This window comes from Chanodichthys erythropterus, chromosome 17, assembly GCF_024489055.1.
Source record: "Chanodichthys erythropterus isolate Z2021 chromosome 17, ASM2448905v1, whole genome shotgun sequence".
Classification (NCBI taxonomy): domain Eukaryota; kingdom Metazoa; phylum Chordata; class Actinopteri; order Cypriniformes; family Xenocyprididae; genus Chanodichthys; species Chanodichthys erythropterus.
Window position 1 is genome coordinate 27,842,198 of NC_090237.1, and position 23,533 is coordinate 27,865,730.

Genomic DNA, 23,533 nt, shown 5'->3' on the forward strand with positions numbered 1-23,533 from the left:
CTGGCGCTGCCTCCTCAGGGGACCGAGTCTCGTTTCACCTTGTTAAGAGAGAGAGGGAGCCCAAGAGCGATAACCTGGGATTGTGGTGAAACGAGGCGGGTGACGAATAGTTCTCTAAGGAGCAGGGAGTGAAGACCTGTTTGTTGTTCTCACAATGTGAACAAGCAGGCAAACAGGCTAAGGAGCTTTTTTTTTTGTCTGAAAAAGAAAGGGTGGATAGCTGGAGCAAGGGTCACACAAAAAAGAAAAAAAGCATGAAAAATGTGAAGCATGAGAAACACGCTGTACAGGGTTTGTGAACACTGGAGCCCCTCTGCGTCCCATAGTCCTTTTTAACACTTTCTCCTGGCACTTAATTAAAATCCAATAAGGTTCTCGCCTGGTGGCCATTGTTCGCAACCTATGTTTACCTTCTCTAGGAGCATTGCTAACAGCTTAATCTTGCAAGAAAGTGGGGTCGATAGGTCAAGACCGGACTCTAGTCACCACCCTGAGCAAGGGAGGAGGAGGAGGAGGGGGGGAAGGTGGCTCTTTTCCCTCATCTTCCTATTCTTTGTGTTGTGTCTCTCTCTTTCCTTTTCTTTTCCTCATTTCCCCTGGAACCTAATCCGTAAGCTTGATTGTTCTAAGCTGATTTCAAGCTTGCCCCTGGGAGGAGATGGGCTTTTGGAGTTGGTTTTAATTAAGATTTAAAGGAAGCCTCCCTCAAGAAGGAAGATTGAGTGGTTTCTCTGGATGAGAGTGGACAAGAGGAGGTGGAACAGATTGGCCAGCAAAAAAATAGAGGGAAGTTATTCATCAGGGAAGACCAAGAAAGATATTTCATGAAAATACAATTTTATGTCTGTTGAATTATAACAGGTTATGCGGAGTATGCATTTATTCACACTTGCAGATCAAATCCCCCCCCCCCCTCCTCCCCTATTTCTCTTTACCATTCTGTTGGGGTGACACCCTTTCTTTCTCTTTCATTCACTCTCCAAGAGCTGCTCAGACGGAAAAGCTAAACGATATTGTTCTTTTTTTTTAAAATCAGAATCTATAGAGATTGATTTGAGCTTCCTAAGATCCAAACCCATATCCTGTAAAGACCTCATTGGAACACTGCCGAGCTGCAGGCAAGCAATCTACAGATTATCTAGATGCTGTAATGATCGATAGCGACACCTTATGTACCTTTTTCCACTGAAATGGTGCTGATGCTGGAGCCAGTGCTTGGGGAATCTATTAATTGAGAATAGCTTTTAAATTCCAATTCAGTTCTATTTGAATTTAGGTAGCAAACAGAATATAAAATCTGAATATTTCAGTTTGGTTGTTCAACCTGAAGTTCAAACTGACTGTGTAATTTTAACTAGAAAAGTACTTGTCTGAAATTTTGAATTAACTTTATAGTGAATAAAATGTATAATAATCAATTAATACATGATATAATAAATAAATATTTTAACAACCCAACAGTAATATGAATGAGGTGTTTGGTTTGAGATTTTTGTTTATTTGTTTTTTTTTTTTAAATAGGCCAGAACCACTTTTCTATGTGTCGGTTGAACAAGAGCACATATCTCACTTGTTTCCCAGCGTCTGAAGTAGCCCAGAAACTGAGTCTTACCTGCTAATAAAGCTTTGTTTATATAATCTGTAAAACGGTCATGGCATCTGGTGCTTAAATCATGATTTGGATCTGTTGGTGTCCTGGTCATGACCGTAGAGGGAATTAGATTCCTACAGAGTGGAAAGTCTGTATGTATGTGTGTGGCATCTCTTTTTGCCTCTCTCTGCTTTTGCCTATCTTTCGTTCTCTCTCACACACTCTTTCTTCTCTTTCTCTCCCTCCGTCTCCCTGGATAATGGTCTTGTACACAGGTGGCCATGTCCCTTCGATGGACACCCCCAGACGTCCTTGTTAGACACTTAATTAAAAGCCTTATCACAGGAAAACACGCTGAGACATTCCAATATGGGCCTGGGCATCAGAGATACTGCCACGACCAGACAGCGTCCATCTATTACTGCTGTCTGCTTAACTGTCCAGCCAAACTGTGTGTGTGTGTGTGTGTGTGTGTGTGTGTGTGTGTGTTTGTATGAGTTAAAGCATAAAAGAATAAGGAGTGCGTATGCAAAATAAGAAATGGTGTGAGTTGTTTTAGAATAGATAAAGAGTGAATGACGAAGGGAGAGAAAATGTAAGGCCCAGTTTACCTGGCATTAACATCCACTTTAGGCGATTCGTTTGAAATAGGACAGTGCTAAATAGAGGTGTAAATGGGATCCAAAAACAATTTAAGATTTGGCTTTGAAAAAATAATTGACTATCTATCCACAACTTTATTTTTTTCTTTGCATTTTAGATGCAAGCTATCAGCAGTTGTAAACAGCAATGTGTCTTATCTGACCACTTGTGATCGGATCGCCCAATATGGATCTTAAATGTCAGATGTAAACGGAGCTTAAGGCTAGGAAGAACAGAGTTTTGGTGCAACACACATGGGAGGGTTATTAGCAGGAGAATTTGTGAAAACATCTGTCCTTCTGTGCATTTCTTCCCACCCAGCGCTATCAGCACTCCTCCCATGGTCAGTTAACTTTTAGAGCTGATGACAGGAGGGAAAAAATACCTAACGAAAGAGAAACACTTCATTGTGTGTTTAAGTTCATCATGCCACTAGCTGAGTTAGGCACGCTAGGTGTTAAAGAAGAGCAGGGAGGTCAGCTGTCCCTCCCACTACATTCTTCAGCAACGCTAGGCAGGGACCAGCACACAGGGACCATATGTCCCAAACTCTGTTCAATGATCCTCCCCAAATAGAAGGACAAAGCCCTTTTCACTCAATTGAGACCGGGGAAATCTGCAATTCCACACTGGCAGCATAGCACCAGTCAACAAGAAGATAGTGAAAAGGAGGAGGACAGGGAAAGAAGGAGAAAGAGAGAGCATGAGAGGGACTTGGCATTTTCCATCACATTAACTAGGAACAATCCTGCCAAACAGCCTTGAGGCTCCTTCTCTTTTTTCCTGACTTCTTCTGTAGGTTGCCCGGTTCCAAAGCCCCCAGGAGACTCTCTTCAAAAGCTCAGTGTCTACTCCTTTTGCTCAGATGCTCAGCTAATAATGCCACAGCCAAAGCATAGAGATCTATATCTCTGGCTATCACAAAGCAAGTTCTCTTATGTTTAAGCTGGGCCTTGTGCACTGGGGAGTTGAAGGTTTACAGGGGCACGTCACATTTTTTAAAAGGCCACAACAAACCTATCCAATCATAAAATAACAGTTAGGTGGTGCATCCTGGTGAGGTGCGCTCCAACAGGTGGTAGTCTTAGCAAAAGAAAGAAGGAAGTGAGATAAAGAAAGCTTAGCAAAGACATGGAGAGGCCAGAGCGGCACTGTAAAGTGCACGGGGTTCCTGGGGGAGAAATAGATCAGGCATGTATTCTGGCGCTGCAGCGATTAATATCAGCGGAGGAAAAAAGGTCAAACTTGACTGGAAAACGCTACAGTATATCATTGTTATTGGCACGGCCCACATTTCATACATCACGCCATGCTGTGCTGCCTCAACTCTCCCGTCGCTGGTCTCGCAGCCACAGCCCACGCCAAGTATTATCAAAGATTGATAGAGTGTCCTAGTTAAGTGGGGAGGGTGTAGGAAGTTGGAAGGAGGGATGAAACAGGGAAGGAAGATTTGCCACCACTGTGCTTCAGGGTTACAACTTGTTGTCTTGTTATAACACGATGTCACCAATCAGTAAAAATGAATGTGAGTATGTCGAATTTTTGGCTAAAACTAATGTTAAAAATGTCACCTTTTGGCTAAAAGTAACACTTGTCTGGAATCCACAGTTATGCTCAGCCAAAGGTTCTTCAGACGATGAGTGTGTGGCTTCCATAACAATGCTCCCTTCACAATCTCTTCCAACTCCTTATCCTCCCTTTTCTCTTGTTCAGAGTGCTTGCTTAATAATTAATTGATTTATTAGTTCACTCATTAATCATTCATTCATTAATCAGGGCCAGATTTTTCCAGAGGAAGTGGTTCAATCCGTAAAGAAAGAAAAAAAAATCCTGACTTCACATTTCAGCCTAATTACGCTTCTTTGCTAATCACCACCAAAGAAATGGAGTTTCAGGAAATTACTTTTTTTCTTCCCTTCCTCCCTCCCTCTTTTCTTTTGCGCTAAGCAAGCCAGGATGTATTGAGGTCGGCAGGTAAGATTTTTTCAATCTTTTTTCTATCCTCCTTCGCCAAGCCATTATTTTGTGTTCTTAGGGTTTTAGTCATCAGTCATGTTAAAAGAACACTTTTGAGTCCAGGCTAATCTGATGAACAGGACAGTTCGGTCTTTAATTAAACTACCCAACCCCCTACCACTTTAACTTGATAGAGGAAGGAAATGCAAACTGTGGTGACTGTGAAAAGCACAGACATCGATTAATCACGGTGGTTTTGAAGGCCGTCCGTGAGCATGGGTCAGCCCTTTCACCGGCGAAGAGGCGGCTCATTGTTTCAGCTGATGCCACCCTTCCTAGAGAGATGAAGGAGCTGTTTGTTTAATTATATACTGTTATGTGATGCGAATAGAAGTCACCGCCACATAGGTGTCGAAAGAAACAAAGCATAACAGGCGGGATGGGGAAAATTTTAATGGAAAAGGGAAATTCTAATGGAACAGAAATTAAATCTCTTGTACATCAAACAAACTGGAGGTCTTCAAAAACAACACTCAACCATGGCCGGTCTCTCTTTCGAAGAGAGAGGAAAAAACATCAAATTAGAGAAAGCTTCAATAGAATTGCCAGTGCCACATTAACCTCCAAGCAGTAAAAAAAAAAGCACACACATTGAACAACCCTAACAAGGTATTCATTGAACCCATCTCTCTTTATTTTCCAACACACATACTCCCATGCATGCCACTAACAACTGAGGTTACAGCTATTTTCCCTTTCCTCTCCGCATTTAGACCAATAAAGTGCATGGCCCCCTTTGCTCTAATGAGATGCATACATTTACAACATCACTTCCTCATTAAAAAATAATAATAATAAAGACAGTATGAGGAAAAAAAAATGTATTAATTATGGAACGCACTTCCTCCTATCATAGAGAGCCACAGGGGCCTCCACTGGGCTCAATTAGGAAGTGTAGGCCACAAATCCCCAGACTAAATTAATTGACACCCCAGGGCATTGAGCCTAGCATCCCAATAGCTCAGTATAAGTGCTAGATTTCTTTGTTTTCATTTCATTTGCCTTTTGAAAGTGAGTGCAGGGCAGAATGATCAACAAAGGCAAATAAGGGGGGCACGTTTAAACGTGATCTTTTCACTGACTTTATGGATTTTTAATCATCTTGCCATATTTACAGTGTTGCTTTTTCTCAGTGTTGTTTACCCTGACTTCACAGCCAGAGGAATGAAATGAGAGTACATATAAAAGTGTTGTCTATTTATTTATTAATTTGTCTTTATTGTATTTATTTAGTTTTCCTTGCAATGAATGAAGCCCATCAGAGGCGTACCAATTGTAGATGTTTCCATTATTGTGTGGGTGTTGGTGCATACAGCAACCTTCGCATTTATGCAAAGAGCACACAACGCTAATGATTTAAAAGCATACTAGATCTTAGATCATACTGTACAACAAGCAACAGAGAGCAAGAGGGATAAAGAGAGATTGGTGCATGCTGTATAGGAGAGAGAGAATTAGACATAGGCGGCATGAAAAGTAGATAAAGTGAAGAGAGAGAGAAGGGAAAGCAGCAGCAATAACCATCCTCAGAAAATACCAGGAGACCTGCAGGAATGAAATGACAAGACTGGCTCAATCAACATCTTGTCAAGACAGTTGGCTGATGTGTAGAGACAATCTCATCCTCCCCCTCTTCCTTGCCTCTCTAGTTTTTTTTTTTCTTTTCTTCCCAGCCTATTTGTGTTCCTAGCGGAGAGATTTCCGTCTGCGAGTAGAGGAGTTCTTAGACTCTGAAGTGGGAGAGTGAGAATGGGAACACTGGAATAATGACACTTGGAAAAGTTCTGACGCTCACCAGAGTTGCTGCACAGCGTGAGGAGTGCGTGACAGACGCAGCCTCTGCTGCACGCAGAGGTCTTGAGCGGCACACACACACATATATTTCAGTATCATTCTCATTTCAAAATGTAGCTATCGGCCTTCTTATGTGACCTGGCAGGGTTGACGCAATTTGACGATGTGGTCAATGTTACCACTGTTGACAGGCCAAGATAAATTTTTTGAACATATTTATCTTGCTGCCATAATGCTAGGATATAATGTAGTTGCTAAGGTGTTCTTGGCGGTTGCTAGGGTATTCTAGGTGGTTGCTAGGGTGCTCCGGATGGTTTCTAGGTGACTACTTTTGATCCATATGTCTAGATATGACTTAGGTCTCTCATTCAAATTTAATTCTGTCATTTATTTATTTTATTTTTTTCAGGTTAAACTTGTAAGTCTTGTCACTTAGAAAAATAATAGCACAACACTTGCCTTAGCAAGCACCACTAACAAGAGAATAAGACAGAGTGAGAAATAACTGCAGGGTGAGAAGCTTGATTATAGATTTCCTTCATTCCCTCTCAAAAGCATAGGCTTGTTTGAGCCCTCTATCTGTCAGAAGCCTGTTCTTCCCTTCTCCACCCCTGCTGGAAGCTCTTATGTCCTATTCTGTGTTTCTCTTGCTGCTGCGGACCCCCCATCATCCCCGTTTCACTCTCTCTGTCGACAAGCTGACTTGAACCCCTGCAATTTTCATGCCGATAAATAGAGAAAGGACAGGGATAGGGAGGGAGCGAGTGAGGGACAGGGTGTCTGGAATGTGGAGAGGGGAGCAGAAACAGGCATGGAGAAGGCAAATCAACAATTTGTCACACCTTATGTAACTGTGAAAAGGGCCCTGCTCAGCATTGATGCTGGGGATCAGGCCTGGCTGACAGGAGAAAAGAGAGAGGGATGGAGGGAAAAGAGAAAGTGGGGGTTTACTAAAGGGATTGGAGGGGCTAGAAGAAGAGAGGGAAGGACAGAGGAAGAAGGTGTGATGGATGGATGAGCTGTATGGTCGTCCTGAAAAGGGTCTCGTACTGTGCCAGGATGCTTACAATAGACTGCAGACTGAATAAGAGGCTAGGAGGATTAAACCCCTGCAAACAGCTCTTAAAAAGCTGTTAGGCTGCAATTTAGACACAAAACAACACTGAAAGTGAGAAAGGAAAGGGGGAGAAAGATGTGACTGGAATGTGAGGCAGGAGATAAGGTGCAGAAGATGAGACCAGGCAAATGGGAAGGCAAGAACGAAGGAGAAGAGAAAGGAATAAGAAATGTGGCAGGTTCTGAATCCACAGAAACAAATACCAGTGGCCCTTGGCTCAGTTTGTTTGGACATTAGGTAGAGGAGACGGCTATGTTTACAAGGGATACTTTTCAAAATGCAGCCTAGAGAATGTTACAGGGACTTTGGTATAACACATCTTCACATGTGCTTGAACTATTTCACACACACACACACACACACACACACACACACACACACACACACACACACACACACACACACACACACACACACACACACACACACACACTCTACAATGAAAGCGAAACAATAGAGTCTACCCATACCAAACAAAAGGATAATTCCATGGCGCAGAATGGAGCTCAGCTCTTTCCAGCTTGGGTTTAGTGGCCTTATCTGAAGCAGGCACAATGGATCGCTTTTAGCCAGCCCTGTTTATTTCCAGCAAGTTACTTTTTCACACTAGTTTTCTCTTTTTCCTCTGCACTCATCCACCCATTTACCCTTCTTTTGTATTCCAATCTTCTCCTCTAGACAAGTCTTTAGCACACTGCTCAAGGTGGTGTTTGTACTTAATAGAAAAGCAGGCTATGAAAAGGGTGAATTAAACAGTTCAGTGTTTTTTGTTTTGCTTTGTTTTTTTGTTTTTTTTAGGGGGGGTTGGGGGCTTTATATTATTTACACAACCTGAACATATGGAATTAATTGGATTATATAACATTATATGTATTCAAATGTGTCTCACCTGGAAGATTGCGCAAAACTGCAAATGTGTTGAATCTATCATTATAGATTTTAGCATGATCATGAATCCATGTGAGCGGTATTACCCTACTGCAACATCTTCACTGTTTATAATCAGAGTTGTCAGAACAAACAGTGAAGAGGTTGAGGGAGGGCTAAATATGGCTTGACATGGGATAAATATTCTGATTTATCTGCAACTGTGCCAGGGGCGAAACCAAGTGCCACACACACACAAACATAGACTTTCACTAATACCATCAAGACTCCCCGCTGTCCCTAGTGAGGGTAGACCAGAGAGGGATCACTGCTAACATCTGTTCGTCCGTTCGTCCCAGTGAGGCAGAGTGCATAGCTCTCTCCTCAGACACATCCTGGGCTCTAAAAACAGCCTGGAGAAACTAGGGGAGAGTGAGAGAAAAAAGCAAAGCTCTTTAATATGTCATGCTCAAGTCAGGCCCAGCTGCAGCTGCACTTAACATGTGACAAAAAAAGACAAAGTCACTGTGTCAAAGTACCAACTAAATGTGAGCCGCAATCCCCACAGCACGCCTGCCCTATTTACGCCACCACATGAACACACACTCCTCTCTGCTTCCATCCAGTGCCGTGAAATGATATTCCATTTTGAAAAAATCCGGATTAAAGTGTATCAGGCCAAGTGTGTTGTGACCTTGTTACTAGGGGAAGGGGGAACGCGTAAACACACAGGCACACGCAGATGCCACACACTGTGGAGCAAATCACAACGTAGGTTTTAGAGACGGCTTTCTCTGTCTTATCCCACGCACCTCTTTATTTGTTATGGTACCTTGTAATGACATTGTATGAGCCAGACAGCCATGTTAATACCAAGCCTTTTGTCTGACCTTCTCATGTGAGTACCAAATTTATTATCCTCTTTTATATGCGATATTCATTTTCCTTCCTACTGTTTATGTACTTTTGTTAATGTTAAATCAGTTTTTGTTCTTTCCATGAGGGCATTCTAAGCAGGTCCAGCTTAGAAAACCTCAGAGGAGTCCTATAAAAATGTTCAGTTCTCTCCTACCGTTGCTCCTCTTCATCTCAATACCTCCTTCATTTTATTCGTCTTTTCCTTCTTCCATTCCCTGTCAGGAATGAACTCATGTAATTAAGCCGCTAACATGCCGTTAAAGAATTGGCTAATTCAGCAAGGAGGAATTATTCCAATTTGAAATGACTCATTAACCAGACGTGATATTTCGTTGAGCTTCTCTTGGAGCAAGATTTGGAGAGCGCTGAATCACTCCCATGGTGTGAACTCGTTTCGTTGTATATGTGGGTTTGTGCATGTGAATGTCTACATGCATTGCAAGGGTAGTAAAGATGTTTTTGGTTTTGCTCATAAGGCTTAGTGCATGCATTGATACGGGTACATAACTTGTAAATGGGCCTGAATGCAAGCTGTGAATGTCTTGTGTGAGAGAGAGTGATTAAAGACATGCACAGAGGCACAACTCAGTGAGGGGTCTAAAGAGGAACTATTGAATGTACAAAAGCCCTTAAACATTGGCTCATCCTGATGAATTATCACCGCTCGTAAACATTTAGATGCTGGGGCAAGATTCTTTAATTGCAATCGATGTTCATCCAGTACCTGATGCAAAAAGGAGAATCCCAGAAGCACAACACAATTACAGTATCTGTAAAAAGACTCAATATCTCATAAAAGTGGAGCTCCAGGGATGGCAGGAGTGTACAAAAAAAGAATGATTCTATATGAACACAGTTAAAGGATTGGCTTAGAAATACTGCCACTAATAGTAATGTCAAGAGGAGTTTTGTTTTTGACAAAAGAATCATATTTAGCTCTTTTGATCTCATGTCCTTGAAAATGATAGCATGAAAACAATAAATCACAAAATCGCAATACTCCAGGAAGAAAAATGCATAATACCAAACAAGTATTTGATTCGTGATGTAGGGAAGAAACTATGTAGCTTTTTGGAAGAGACACCACTAGTTCTGAACGTTTGGTATTCTCCTCTCAGTAAAAGTTCTCATGGGAATGGGGCACTTTTGGGATGCAGGGTGATCTTAGGGTAGTGATTGGCAGAATCAGGCATGATGTGTGTTTTTCCCTTGTTATTCTTATTTACACTTTGAAATGGAATGGTTATGTTGATTTGTCCATTGTGTTTTTACCTACTATTTAATTTGTTGAGTAGAAGGTTGGTGCTGTGCAAGAAAAAGACAAGGAAGTAGAGGTATAGCTTCCATTTTAACAGTATTTCTTTCCCTCTCTGGATGTGTCCATCCTCAAGAGAAGAAAAGAGGACTGTCAGCACAAGTGGGGAAAAGGCAAGTTTGAAAAGACCTGCAATCTGCACTGGCCTTTGCCTTTGCCTTGGAGGGAAAGAAGTCTTATGTTTCTGAGAGAGAACACTGGTGTGGGGTTGTGTAGGAGGTTAGGGGGGTGGATGGTCTTTGCTGCACCCCTTGATGGAGTGGATAATTGAGTCTCGACCAAACTCTGTCAGCCAAGCTCGGAAGCCCCTTTTCAGCTCAAAGAAATGCAGTGAGAATGATGAAGTGAGAGAGAGAGTGAGAACAACAGAGAGTGAGAGAGCATGGAGGAGAAAGAAAATCCTGGGCTCCCTCAGGGGGGGAAAAGCCGCTATTGAAAAGCTATTAAACTTGCATTTAGCAGGATTGATTGGAAATGAAGAGGCCTATTAAAACCAAGGGACAAGAGGACAATAGTGTGTTTCTGGCCACCGTATGTTGCCCTCCTTTCACCGTCTTGCTGGCCCCCCTAGGGTGGGGCCCCCTACCCTGTCTGTTTAAACACCCCTGGCCCAAAGAGAGAAGTTTCAGAGGGGTTTAGCACCAGCTGAATAGATCCCTCTTTATCCAGCACTGGCACCCTATTCTCCTATTTAACCACACAGAAATAAAAGGGCAAAGAAAGAGAAGGACCAGTAACAGCCCTCCCCTTCTAAAACCTCCATCAAATTGTGCTCTTTCTTCCCTCGCTTTCTCCGCAATCTCATGCGAATGGATTAGTTACTTCTGGCTGGTTGCCATCTTTCTACTTTCAAGAGGGCTCATGATGCACCAGATCCAATCATGAAGCTCTTGCAATGGAGAAACACAGAAATGTGTGTAAGAAGCCCATGTGTGTATATAAAAGTGTTTGGAATAGTAAGAGAGAGAGAAGGCTGTTTGTTGTTTAGTCTGGACAAATTTATTGCATTTTTTTTTTTTGTTGTCGTTTATTTTCAGTAGAACTGAGAGCTTCTATGCCAATCAGGCAGGAAGCAAAAAGTGTTTATAAAGGAGAAAGAAAGATGGCAGCAAAGCCAAAATAGAGGGAAGGCAGTGAGGCAGGTGCCTTTCTCAACCCACGACGAATGGCTCTCATGGGACGCAGAAAGCTCCTTTGATTGTTTAACCAACAATTTTACTAAAAAATAGCACTTCCCCCACCCTGGAAAGTAGTAACAGATTCTCTGGCTCAACGGGACATTGCTTTCCATGTCATTCTATGCAGGTTGCCATATGGGCATAAGAAAGAGTTAAATAAGTCATGACCAGCTGACGCCTGCACCCCTTGCCAAGTACAGAAAACCAAACTGTTGTAAAATGTGTTATGGACTGTGCTTTTTTCTTCCAGCCGGAAGATGATGCAATATTAGCCTTTTCTGCATCAATCAGTTAGCGAAATGCCACTCACTGGCCTTGATAAAAAAACCTAGCACATTGTGTGACCAGTCGTGAAACTTTACTTAAAAGAGTGTGTTGGGTAGGCAAAAAGGGTTTAGATCAGTGTAAAAGGGTAATATGTTCCTAGAACCCAGTGCATGGGTACTGCAAGGAAAATTGTATTTCATTGTGTAACTGGAAGAGTATTACCAGCTGCAGAGAGATGGTGAATGTGAGCTGGAATGGCTCTTGCTGATTCAGCGCTAATATACTATCACACTAATGTGTTCTGTGCTTTCCCATCTCTCTCCCTGTACAAAATCACTGACCTGAAAGCTGGACTGGTTAGAGCAAAATGACAGATAGGCTTCAGCATTAGGAAGGAGAGCCTTACTGTAGTTTACCATGGTAATCCAACCAGCTACTGGTTTATTTCAAAGAGCCAGGCTTGTAGGCAGACTGATGCAAAGAAATGTGCCACTTCTGCAAAAAAAAAACAAAAAAAAAAAAAAACTCAATAAGATTGGAAGAGAATAAATGACATGGGCATGCTTTTTTAACCAATTTGTTGCAAACCGAATGAGGTAGATTGAAGCCCATAATTGCATCAGTTGTATACTCTTATGAAGTCTTAAGGATGTTTCGGTTTTACAATGTGTGATATAAATTTAATTAACAGGAAGGTCCACAAGGACTGTGCACATGCATACCACATATATACTAAATGGCAGCACTCACATTTAGGGTGCTGCTTTCAATAACTAGTCAAAGAAGATGATGGAATATGGCGTTCTTATTATACATATTTTACAATATCAAACAACCAACGTATTGTTTTTTTCCTCCTGCAGTGTCTCAAGCAGCCTACTTCTCCCAGCAGCCCCAGGACCAAGTAGTGGTTGCTGGCCAATCAGTAACCTTGCCCTGTGTGATTGTGGGATATCGGGGCATGGTGCAGTGGACCAAAGATGGCCTGGCGTTAGGTGGTGAACGAGACCTACCTGGTAAGAGTTGTACAAAAGCTGAACGAAGAGTGAGGTTAAGAGTCATTCCATTTAATATTGCTTTTCATCATTGAGTCAGGTTTGAAAATTGAGTTGAAAGGGGAAAAAAAATGAAGTCAACGTAATTAATTTTCAAGGTGTTTCTAAATGGTGCACTGGTTTGTAATTAGCTAGAAACCCAGTTTTCTATATGTCAACCAAATTTAGAGCAAGTGGCAAGGCAGAAATGATGCTGTTCCCCCAGGAGGTACACAATGCTTATTGAAGTCCATTTACCAAGGCTTAGTCTTCTCTTATCTTCATCTATTTCTTTCCAATTAACAACTGGGAGATAAAACCATTCATAGATTGGCAGGTAAAGGGCAGCATCCCTCCTCTGCAGTGGATGTGTGTTTGAGTAATGTCACAGCCTTACTTCCTAGGATCTATTGAGTGAAGAAACGGGAAGGCAAACAAACACTGCAGCTAATGCAAACTAGCGTTTAATTTGTCTAATCATCTCAGCCGTCTGCTCAGGGTGAGGTGGAGAATCAATCACCGCTCATGTCACGCACTGACATTTAAAATTATTTCCCCAGCAGCTTTGAAATTAGCAACCTGGACAGTTAAGGCCATCTCTGTTGGCTAGCTGCATGAGCGAGGCATCTCACGTGTTGCCGCTGACCAAGTGACACAAAGATGCTAATGCACATTGAATTAGGTCTCTAAATTAGCCCTATCTGTGATGGCAATATGTGTGTGTATCTCTAACAGTGTTGTTTGTGTGGACCAGGTTGGGTACGTTACTCTCTGATGGGAGACCCACTATCAGGTGAGCACAGCTTGGTGATCGATTCAGCTGAGCTAGGTGATGATGCGGTCTACGAGTGTCAAGCCACGCAGGCTGGGCTGAGATCACACAGAGCCAGACTGACGGTGCTGGGTAAGAACTGTGTGTGTGTGTGTGTGTGTGTGAGATATGAGTGAGTGTGATTGAGAGCGAGTATGATTGAAAGCGAGAAGAAACCACTGCGATATAACTCTTCTGCAACTGATTAAAAGAGGGGGGAATAGAACATTCCTCATAGTCCCCAATTTCATTAACAGTATTTAAAATACTGCCTCAAATTTGTAACACTGCAAATTTCTCTTCTCTGCATAAACACTTCAGAGATCCCACCCCCATGCAATCGTAAGTCATGCCTTCATTATTTATTCACAATTTTAAATCACGCCACAACAGGACTCTTTTTTTATCATACCGAGTCGACATAAACACTGAGGAAAATATCCCACCCCCTCCTCACTGTTTCTTTCCCCCCCCCTCTCTCTCTCTCTCTCTGTCTGTAGCCTACTGACACTTAACACAGTGAAGGGCCAAGGAAATGTGATTGCAGCAGTCACAAATGACTTGCGTGAATGGTTAAAAGTCAAAGTCTGCACAGTTAGCACATTCTACAGTGACTCACAGAATTCATCAACCACAGGGCTGCTTTTACATTAACGCAATATGATTGATCTACATATTCTCCGGCATTTAGCGACAGGGGGTAGAGGGGGGAGACTGGGGGGTGGGGGTGGGGGTGGGGGGCTTCACTGGGGATTTCAGCTCAGTGCTGCGTTACTGACACCTGGTGGCCCAAATTGGAAACAGCTAAGGAGAAAAACAGATTTCTCCCACAATATCAAGGGCTAAAAATATAGTTAGTTAAAGAGTTGGTGCTATGAGAACGATAAAGTTTGTTACTGAAAAATAACAAGAATTCTGTCTCTAATTGAACAAAGTTGGCACACCCACACAGACTCACCAAAGAAAAGTAGGGCTACAACAATAGCCTTTGTGCACAATGCCGATGTTTGGCGCACTGTTCGAATTCCCAGACTAGAGCGTAGCAAATATGCCAGCTCCTACATGAAGGGAAAGAGGTGTGTGTGTGTGTGTGTGTGTGTGTACGTGTATGTGAGCATTCATGTGTGTACGTGCATGTAGGGGCATGTGGGGAAATCAATGCAGCCGGATGAGACCAAAGCAATCCAACAGAGTCAAAAAAGTCAACGGCAGGAGTGCAGTCGAGGGAATCCGCATGGAAATTAGAATCACCTCGCACACGGATTCCATTAGCATCTGGGCAAGGCCAACGAAAAGACCTCTGACAATTCTGATACAAAAACAGAAATTGGTTCAGAGAAAAGGAGCAGGACAGACGGAAGAGTGTGTACCACAGAAAGAATTTTTTTTTTGCGCGTGTTTCTTTGCGCACTGCGAGATGGACACCTTCATCAAAGGTGGCAGACACTATTTGCCCAAGGCTTGCACACAGGCATGCAAACAAATGAACAAATCAGTAATTCAGATGAAACGGGCCTGCGGCGGAGTGCCTGTAAATAGACTCATAATGGCAAATCTCAGCCATGTTAAAAGGGCATGAGTACTGTCCTAACCTTTTTTCAGAGAGAGACAATCTCTCTCAATCTCTCTGTCCATTTACCAGCGTGTTCTGTATAGGTCAAACCAGCAAAATTAAATGCTTCTGCACTGCAGTCAGGAAGAGGTTAGGGTATGGATTTATACATGTTTGAAAATAAAGGACATTTTGAACAATCTTTGATACAGCTGAATTGAACGGAATAGTATATTGGTCTTTAGGACACTCAAAAGTGAATTTAATATTGTGATGTTGATTAACCATGTTGGTTGCCAACAAAAAAATAATTTCAAAAACATTCTAGCACTAGTGTATACGGAATTTCTATATAGTAAATGCATTATACTGTGTAAAATACCATTAACAACATATTTGATCTTAGACCACAAAACCAGTCATAAGTCGCATAGGTATATTTGTAGCAATAGCCAACAACACATTGTATGGGTCAAAAATATCGATTTTTCTTTTATGCCAAAAATCTTTAGGATATTAAGTAAAGATCATGTTCCATGAAGATATTTTGTAAATTTCCTACCATAAATATATCAAAAATGTATATTTGTGAGTGGATATGCATTGCTAAGGATTTAATTTGGACAACTTTAAAAAGGAGATTCTCTCAATATTTAGATTTTTTGCACCCTCAGATTCCAGATTTTCAAATAGTTTTATCTTGGCCATATATTGCCCTATCCTAACAAACCATACATCAATGCAAATCAGCTTATTAATTCAGCTTTCAGATGATATATAAATCTCAATTTAAAAAAAAATGACCCTTATGGCTGGTTTTGTGGTCCAGGATCACATATCATCAATAGGATGCAAAGATGAAGATGGGATCAATTTTAAGATTTATCCTCACAAGTCCAACCCAGGTGAAAAAAAGTATACTTCCATAATGTACTTAAAGTGCTCTATTTTCATGCACTTTGGGTTCAAGTGTACTACAAGTAGTAACTAAATACATTTTTCATAGTATGTTAATAGCACATTTTAGTTCATATGTATAGTGTGTCAAAATAGCACAGTTGAGTACACTTAGATGTTTTTAAGATTATCTTAAGAAGTACTAAAGAAGAATTTTTAATATATTAAATACAAAATTAGTGTGAGAAAATAGAGCATTTTAAGTACATTATGGAAGTGTACTGTTTGTTTGTTTTTTGTTTGTTTTTTTCACCTTGGAAGTCTCACATTGGTCATTGCCAGCTTTATCACAATTTTTTCAATGAGCTACTTGTGGGTTCCCATAGTGATTTGGCACCTGTACATTTCAGGCTAATTGGGTGGAAATTGTATGGGTTTCCACATGTGATGCCTTTAAATTGCAGGTGAAAGCAAGTATAATGTGCCCTTCATGTTTTTTTTTTCTCCCAAATAATAAATACACTTTTTTTTTTTTTTTTTTTTTTTCAGTGCCACCTTCAGATCCTGTAGTGGAAGGAGGGCCAGTTGTCCGACTAAAAGCTCACACCCCTCATAACCTGACATGCCGGGCATCTGGAGCCAAACCTGCCGCAGAGATTACCTGGTACCGAGATGGAGAGATAATGCACGACGCCATCTACTCAAAGGTGAGGCTGTGGACACATCAGTCTTAACTGACAGGCATAAAAGTCACTATGGCTGATTACAGCTTAGGATCTCTGTCTTTCCCCTTACCTGTCCTTCACATTAACTCTATCTCACAGTGCACACCCAAAGTTGCGAAAACTCTCCTGAATTCAATCTCTGTATGTCTCATCCTCATCACCCCTCCGCAAGCTGCCTCCTTTTGTGCCTCTATTTTCTCTCGCTCTCGCTGTTGCTCTAATACTCGAGCATAACTGGAGCATGTCAAAGCTCAGACAGGCATAAGCGTTTGATACAGTTTCCGCTGAGAGAGAAAGAGCAAAGGAAGGAGAGAGGGAGTGAGAGAGGAAAAGCGAGAGAGAGAAAGGGAGAGGGTGGGAGAGGAGAGGGGAAATCAGCCACAACAATGCCGAAACACAATGGGAAGTGCGATGGAGCATGAACTGGGTGCAACTGCGAAAGTGTCACATTTGTCATGCTCTCTGACCACGCTAAACGACACTAAACGACACGTTTAAGGGGGCAAGAGCTAGCAGTGAAGGGAAGAGGAGGAAAGCAAGAGAGAAAGAAAGACAGATGAAACTCGGAAAGTAGATGAGGGAAAAATGAACACGGGAGAAGCTTGTTTAAGAGTGAGGTAGAAAACTCAAAGCCAATTTGATTTAAGCTGGAGAAAAAAAAAATTAGATGGAAAACCGCATGAAGATACAAAGAACAAAGTAAAGGAATGTGAAAAAGGTAGATAGAGGGGGTGCAAGTCAGTGGGAGAGAGCAGATGAGCAATAATAAAAGGACAGTGAGTGGAAGGCTGATGACAGGCGGCATCATGACTCGATCTAGCGTAAAAATGCATTCAGCGAGTCGGAGGTTAAGCGTGTGACCTGCCATTGATTCCCCCCAGGCTCTCCAGGGAACTGTCTTCCCATAATGCTCCTGCCCCAGTACAGCGCTGTGTGTTTCCCCCATCCAAACGTCCCAAATCTAAAACTCTACCTCATCCTCCATTAAGGCTGTCTTGTAGTTTCAGCAGGCAGCAATTCACCTAGACTCTACACCTCTCCCCACTTAGGCATATTGATTTCTCACACACAATAAATAGATTTCGAAGATGATGTGAAGCAGGAAGAGCTGATAGACAGATCTTTGGGAAAACGAGCTAACGGCAGAATGGTCCCGGCAGCGTTGTAAAACTCAGGCACACCTGCCTTGCTAAACTGATGGCGGCTTTAATTCTCTGCCATGCTCAACCTACAGTGCTGGCACAGACTTGAGCTCAAATGGGATTACGGGCATCATGGGAATTCCTTATTAAATTAGGACTTGCATCAGGAAATATAGGACAATTAGATTAGGATTATCATGTCTGTGTGATTTTAACAGTGATAACAAGATGAGAGAAACAGCTGTGTTTTTTATCAGAAGTACATCGACCATTAGGGCGAAATAACATTTCAGTAGCCATGCTGTCTTGTCGAATGCCTCTTCTTATTTGAATTCAAAGGGTGTTGCACATAATAGAAATTACGGATAGTTTCGTTAAAGACTTGCTGAAATCAAAATGTAAGTTTTTTAGCCTTTAGTATGAATATGTTAGCCTTAAGGTTATGAATAAGCTGGTGTGTTCCAAAACAATGACGAAATTTGCATTTAGGAGATATAAGCATTAAAAGTCTCTCAATTCCACTAAAATGGATCATGGATTTTAATGACATCACCGTGGACTTCAGCTTCTCATCAGATCTTCTGTCCAATCAAATGCTCTCTAGAATCTAAAGCATCCCGCCAATTACATTATAAATAGACGCTAAAGCGGCGGCTGAAATTGGTCACTTGTGCTGCATTCACGTGCTATCGGAAATGTGATAATTTCCACTTCAGTCGTGATTACAAGCTCATCGCATTCATGTTTTCAAATGGGAGGGTGTTCATGTGCAATTTTTACCTGAGAAACACGTGAAGACAGCATTGTTTACACATTTACTATTTTCTACATAGTGAATGGCACATATTACTCTAAATAGGGGGTAGGGAACAATTAAGACAGTGTAAATATGCTTTTCCTTGAGGCAAATTAAGTCTGGTTTCACATTAGTGTCACGCAAACCACAGCGTGCACAGACTGCTCGGTACAGAAACACGAGAGCACAGAACGGATCATATCCGCGAGTCGCCACAGACCACAAAACGCAACGAACCCATTTGAATTCTGCACAGAATGCCATATTTTAAAGAGATATGGAGGAGATTAGGATTAGGAAACTGAGGTTTACCGAACTCAACGGCTCTGGCCAAGCTGTGATATAAACGAAACACTATTGGCTATTTTAAAAAAGGGGAGGAGCTGTTCGATATGTCCCACCCTGTCTTTCTGTTTCAGTTGAAATTACGTCAACACATTGAATAATGCTGCAAGTTCCAAGGCACTTCAGTGGGTCTTTAGGAGCTGCCTATGACATTATTTTCAGAACATTTCATTGAAGCATTCTGCTTTCAGAAAGCTACAGCAATTTGTTCCACTAGCACTGATACTGTCTCAGTTTTTTTTTTGACTGTTTTCACACTGTATTACTATCTTTTCAGACTTTGATGGAGGATGGAAAGAGAGAAACAGCAGTTAGCATGCTACCCATGGTGCCTGAGGACAGTGATTCTGGACGTACTTACACCTGCAGGGTCCTAAACCCAGCCGCCCCTGCAGGTCGCCAAACTTCGGTTACCATCAATGTTCAGCGTGAGAATTATTTATTTATTTTAATTAGTCTCGTCTGTGATGCAGAATGTAGTGCTTACTTTATTTTTTTTTTAGGTAAAGGCCACATGTTTTTACCGGTATACTGAATACTTGAAAATGACAAAGGCTGCTTAGTGTTTTAAATTATTCAGAATGTTTTCTAATGTAAAAACAAAAAAAGAGCAATATTTCAGTATTAGATAAGCAATTTAATAAATGGGAGACTTGGTTTGAATATGTTCGCAAGGAACTGTGCTATATATAAGCAGGGTTTTTATGGTAAAAAAAAAAAAAAAGTGTAATTGGACAGGGGAATGGATTTTAAAAAAGGATTGTGACTTAGATTTACACACCTGGAGCTTGGCAGTAAAGTCATTGGGAGGGATTTGTAAAGCCTCTATTGCTGCAGTGAATCTAATCCTGCATGTTTCCTTCCAGATCCTCCGTCTGTGACTCTGTCTGTTCAGCCTCAGACGGTGATGGAGGGAGCAAAAGTGTTGTTCATCTGCTCTGCCTCTGCCAACCCTGAGATCACAGGTTACAGGTAAGCACATTTAATATCACAACAGACTCAGTGCATAATCCCAGATTATCCACTCCATCAGATTTAGGTTTGAGGGTAAACCTCAAATTGGATATAAATTACAGATCAAATGCTTTGTGCACAGTTGCTTCAATGTTTGGTGTTAACAATAGTTTTCATTGTTAAGGTAGCAACAGCACTAAGAAGATTCCTGGTGAATCTAATAAATACATTTTTTATCTTCATGTTTCAAACAGATGGTCCAAAGGTGGGATTCCTATCTCAGAGGCCAATGGCGACAGTCTGGAGGTGACTGTAGATCACTCTTACTTCACAGACCCAGTGTCCTGCGAGGTGTCCAACTCAGTAGGAAGTACTAATGTCAGCACCTTGGTGGATGTACAATGTAAGTACTTAAGTACAAACAAAGCTCTATTGGTCAGCCCACCTGTATAATGACATAAAAATGTCTTTAAAATCAAAGGATACCTTTTAGAGATATTTGTTGTTTTATAAGTAGCATTGTATAGAAAGTGCTTAATAAATGACTCACCTTTTTGTTGTTGTTGTTGTTGTGGCGGCCATATATTTTGGTCTCCATTTGGGTGTTTTAGATGTGAAGTGTCTGTTAAATAAGATATTTTCATTCAGTACAGTCTAACAGCAATCAACCACCTATTGTAAACGTGGCACTGCATGATAAATTTTCATAAACAAGTAAGAGGTAAACAATACACAGTCACATCTTTTCCTTCAAAAATATAGAAATATACATACCTCCTACAATATCTCCTTAGAATGATCTTCATTTCCTACTTGTATGCTAGCATATTACTCTTAATAAAGCTGAAGATGAGAACAGTGTAATGGGCTTCATTCTTGTTTTGTGCAAACAAAAACACGCTGTAATGAAATGTACTAGAACACAATGTGAATCCACATCTTTCATTTGCAGTTGGTCCCAGGTTGCTGACAGAACCAAAACCTCAGACAGTGGACATAGGGATGGATGCTGCTTTCACTTGCTCGTGGACAGGCAACCCTCCCCTCACTCTGGCCTGGACCAAACAAGGATCCAGTGTGGTATGGTGACCTCTTCTCTTCTTCTTTCTAAATATGGCATACCATCTGTTCAACAACTGCCACAGCAATCCTGTTTGAATCATTGTACAAGTTTTAGATATAATTTGATTTCTATTAGGGTATGGAAGGATTGGGTCGCAATGATTAAGGGCGCCTTTTGTTTTGTTAGACAATCCATTGTCTCTCTCCAGCCCCTTTTTGTTTGATCCAGTATACAAATTCCATCTCCATTTAGCAAGTTTACTCACTCAACAAAGGTTCATTACATTAACAAGTACATGTTCAAGTCAAGCCTTGTTTATGGCACCAGAATCACCACCCGATTTCCCCCAACTCCTAAAACCAAAATTTAACCCCTTTCTGTACAGGAAAGATAAAATAATTTTCGGCTCAGAGCTGGATGGTTAATGGATGGCATTTCTGTTTACGGTGCATTTACAAGAATTTGGCAAATGGATAAAGTGATTGCTAGCCTAAAATGAAAGTTTAGCTTCAGTAGATGTGTGAAATGCATCAGCCTATTCTGCTCTAAGTGTTTCTCTGCTGCTGCTTAATCAGATTTCATAAAGAGCCCGAGAAAGCAAACAAAAAGCGAGAGAGGAAAGAAAAGGAGAGAGAGAAAGAGTGGGAGGCTAAGGCTGAAAAGCTAGAAGGTTCTGATGAGGCAATCAGTTAATTTTGCCATGACTACATCCCTCCACCCTGCCCTTCCTGAGTATGGGCCGATCTGATCCACAAGTAGAGCGTTTACTTCATCGCCACAAGATATGGATTAATTGGCTAATTCGATGAGTGCCGGCGAATGAAAAATCGAGGCGAGTGCTAAACGGATTAATCACAGTTTGGCGGCGTCGAGAGGGGAAGGAGGAGAAGGAGAAGGGGAAGAGGGTGCTCTAATGATCAATGGCTTCAAACAAGTGACCACAGCGTGTGTACCAGAGGCGAAGGAGCACAAGTATCTGCTCAACACTCCGGAAATTTTTGCACTGCCATTGTCGTAGGTTTAATTAGAGCAGTGGGTTGACTCAGAGGACCCAGGCTGGAGCGCTTTAGACAGTAATTAAGATTGCTGCAGCAGAAATTACAGGCGGAGTCAATGCTTTCCCCTTGGTATTGGTGGCATTGGTCTTTCTCTTGTGTGAGCCACAAGCTACAAAATGGATGACTGGTGTTAATGGTAATGGCCATCTCTGAGGGCCATGGCTTTATCTGTCTGGAACAAAAATCACGCTGTGTATCTACACAATCTTCCCATCTTCATCCTGGGAAAATATTGACATGCTGTAATGATTTTCATTACACAACTTGCTAGAAAGATAAGACTTTAACAGGACATGAAAAACATCAATATTACAAATACATATAGACAGGCACTATCATACAGACATTTGATAGAAAGTGTATAGTTATATTTGGTGTGTAGTAATCTGTTGGTATAAATTATTGACGTGTGGTTTGTGGCAAGCACTTACCTGATGTTTATATCTGTGGTCACTTGATGAGAGACGTCTTGGTATAGCAACATTTTTTTAAATGGATTTAAATAGATTTAAACAGGCTTTTCTTGTTCATTTTATTTAACAGGTGCTCAGCAATAGTAACACCCTGCAGCTGAAGGCAGTCACCCAAGAAGATTCTGGAACGTACACCTGCAAAGCTATCGTGCCTCGAATTGGTGTGGCCGAGAGAGATGTAACTCTAACTGTCAATGGTAACCAAATGCTGTCTTTTTATTTAATTTGTTTTTTCCTTCTTATTCTATCCAGATTTCATCCACAATACGCTTTGTTGGATTTTTGGGTAGCTTACTAGGGTTTGAGAAAAAATGCTGTAATTTTTACTATGAATCAGTGAATTGCTTCCTTAATTTATGAGCTTCATATTTATGTGCATGACTCACGCAGTTAGTCTTGAGTGCACAAGGAGCATCAGCTCTGTGTCTTCTTTGCTTTCATTAACACCCTTAGTACGATTTCTCTTCATCTGTTTCTTTTTCTCACACAAACACTTCAGGCCCTCCTATCATCACGGCTGAGGCCACGCAGCAGGCCGTCAAGCATTCCAAGGGCAAGCTGGAGTGTCTGGTGGGCAGCAGCCCTCCTCCTGACAAGATTGTAAGTATACTTTCTCCTATTTTTGTATGTGTGTGTTTGTTAGCTATCTGATGCTTAGTGTAGCCTTATTCCTGACAAGCTTGTTTGTGAGCCTTGCCCTTGAGCAGGTGCTTTCTGTGTGTGCACATCACACACTCAAGCTCCCTTCCCCTCTCTCCAACAAGATCTCATGCAAGTCTTCTCTTTCCTTGCTCCTGTTTCCTTGCTTCATTCCCTCGCTTTCCATATCTGACACCCACACAAATATACACTCACACAGCTACACAGCCCTGTTCCCCTATTAGAGAGCGCTCAATGAGAGGGCTGATCCTGTATCTCACCTCTTCCACCCTCAAGCATGCAGAAGCGAACTGCACTAATGCCAGGGTCTGCAGAGAA

The 23,533-nt window shown here is 41.6% G+C and overlaps 1 protein-coding gene across 1 annotated transcript in view; it reads left to right on the top strand.

The window, feature by feature from the left end:
• The window catches only part of kirrel3l (kirre like nephrin family adhesion molecule 3, like), a 46,695-nt gene that overhangs the window by 17,145 nt on the left and 6,017 nt on the right, over positions 1-23,533 (top strand). The window contains exons 2-10 of the mRNA XM_067364874.1: positions 12,569-12,721; positions 13,494-13,643; positions 16,549-16,706; positions 19,285-19,435; positions 19,874-19,979; positions 20,216-20,364; positions 20,914-21,041; positions 22,626-22,752; positions 23,055-23,155. Of these exons, the coding sequence (XP_067220975.1) occupies positions 12,569-12,721; positions 13,494-13,643; positions 16,549-16,706; positions 19,285-19,435; positions 19,874-19,979; positions 20,216-20,364; positions 20,914-21,041; positions 22,626-22,752; positions 23,055-23,155 (1,223 nt within the window). The remainder of the gene's footprint in view (positions 1-12,568; positions 12,722-13,493; positions 13,644-16,548; positions 16,707-19,284; positions 19,436-19,873; positions 19,980-20,215; positions 20,365-20,913; positions 21,042-22,625; positions 22,753-23,054; positions 23,156-23,533) is intronic.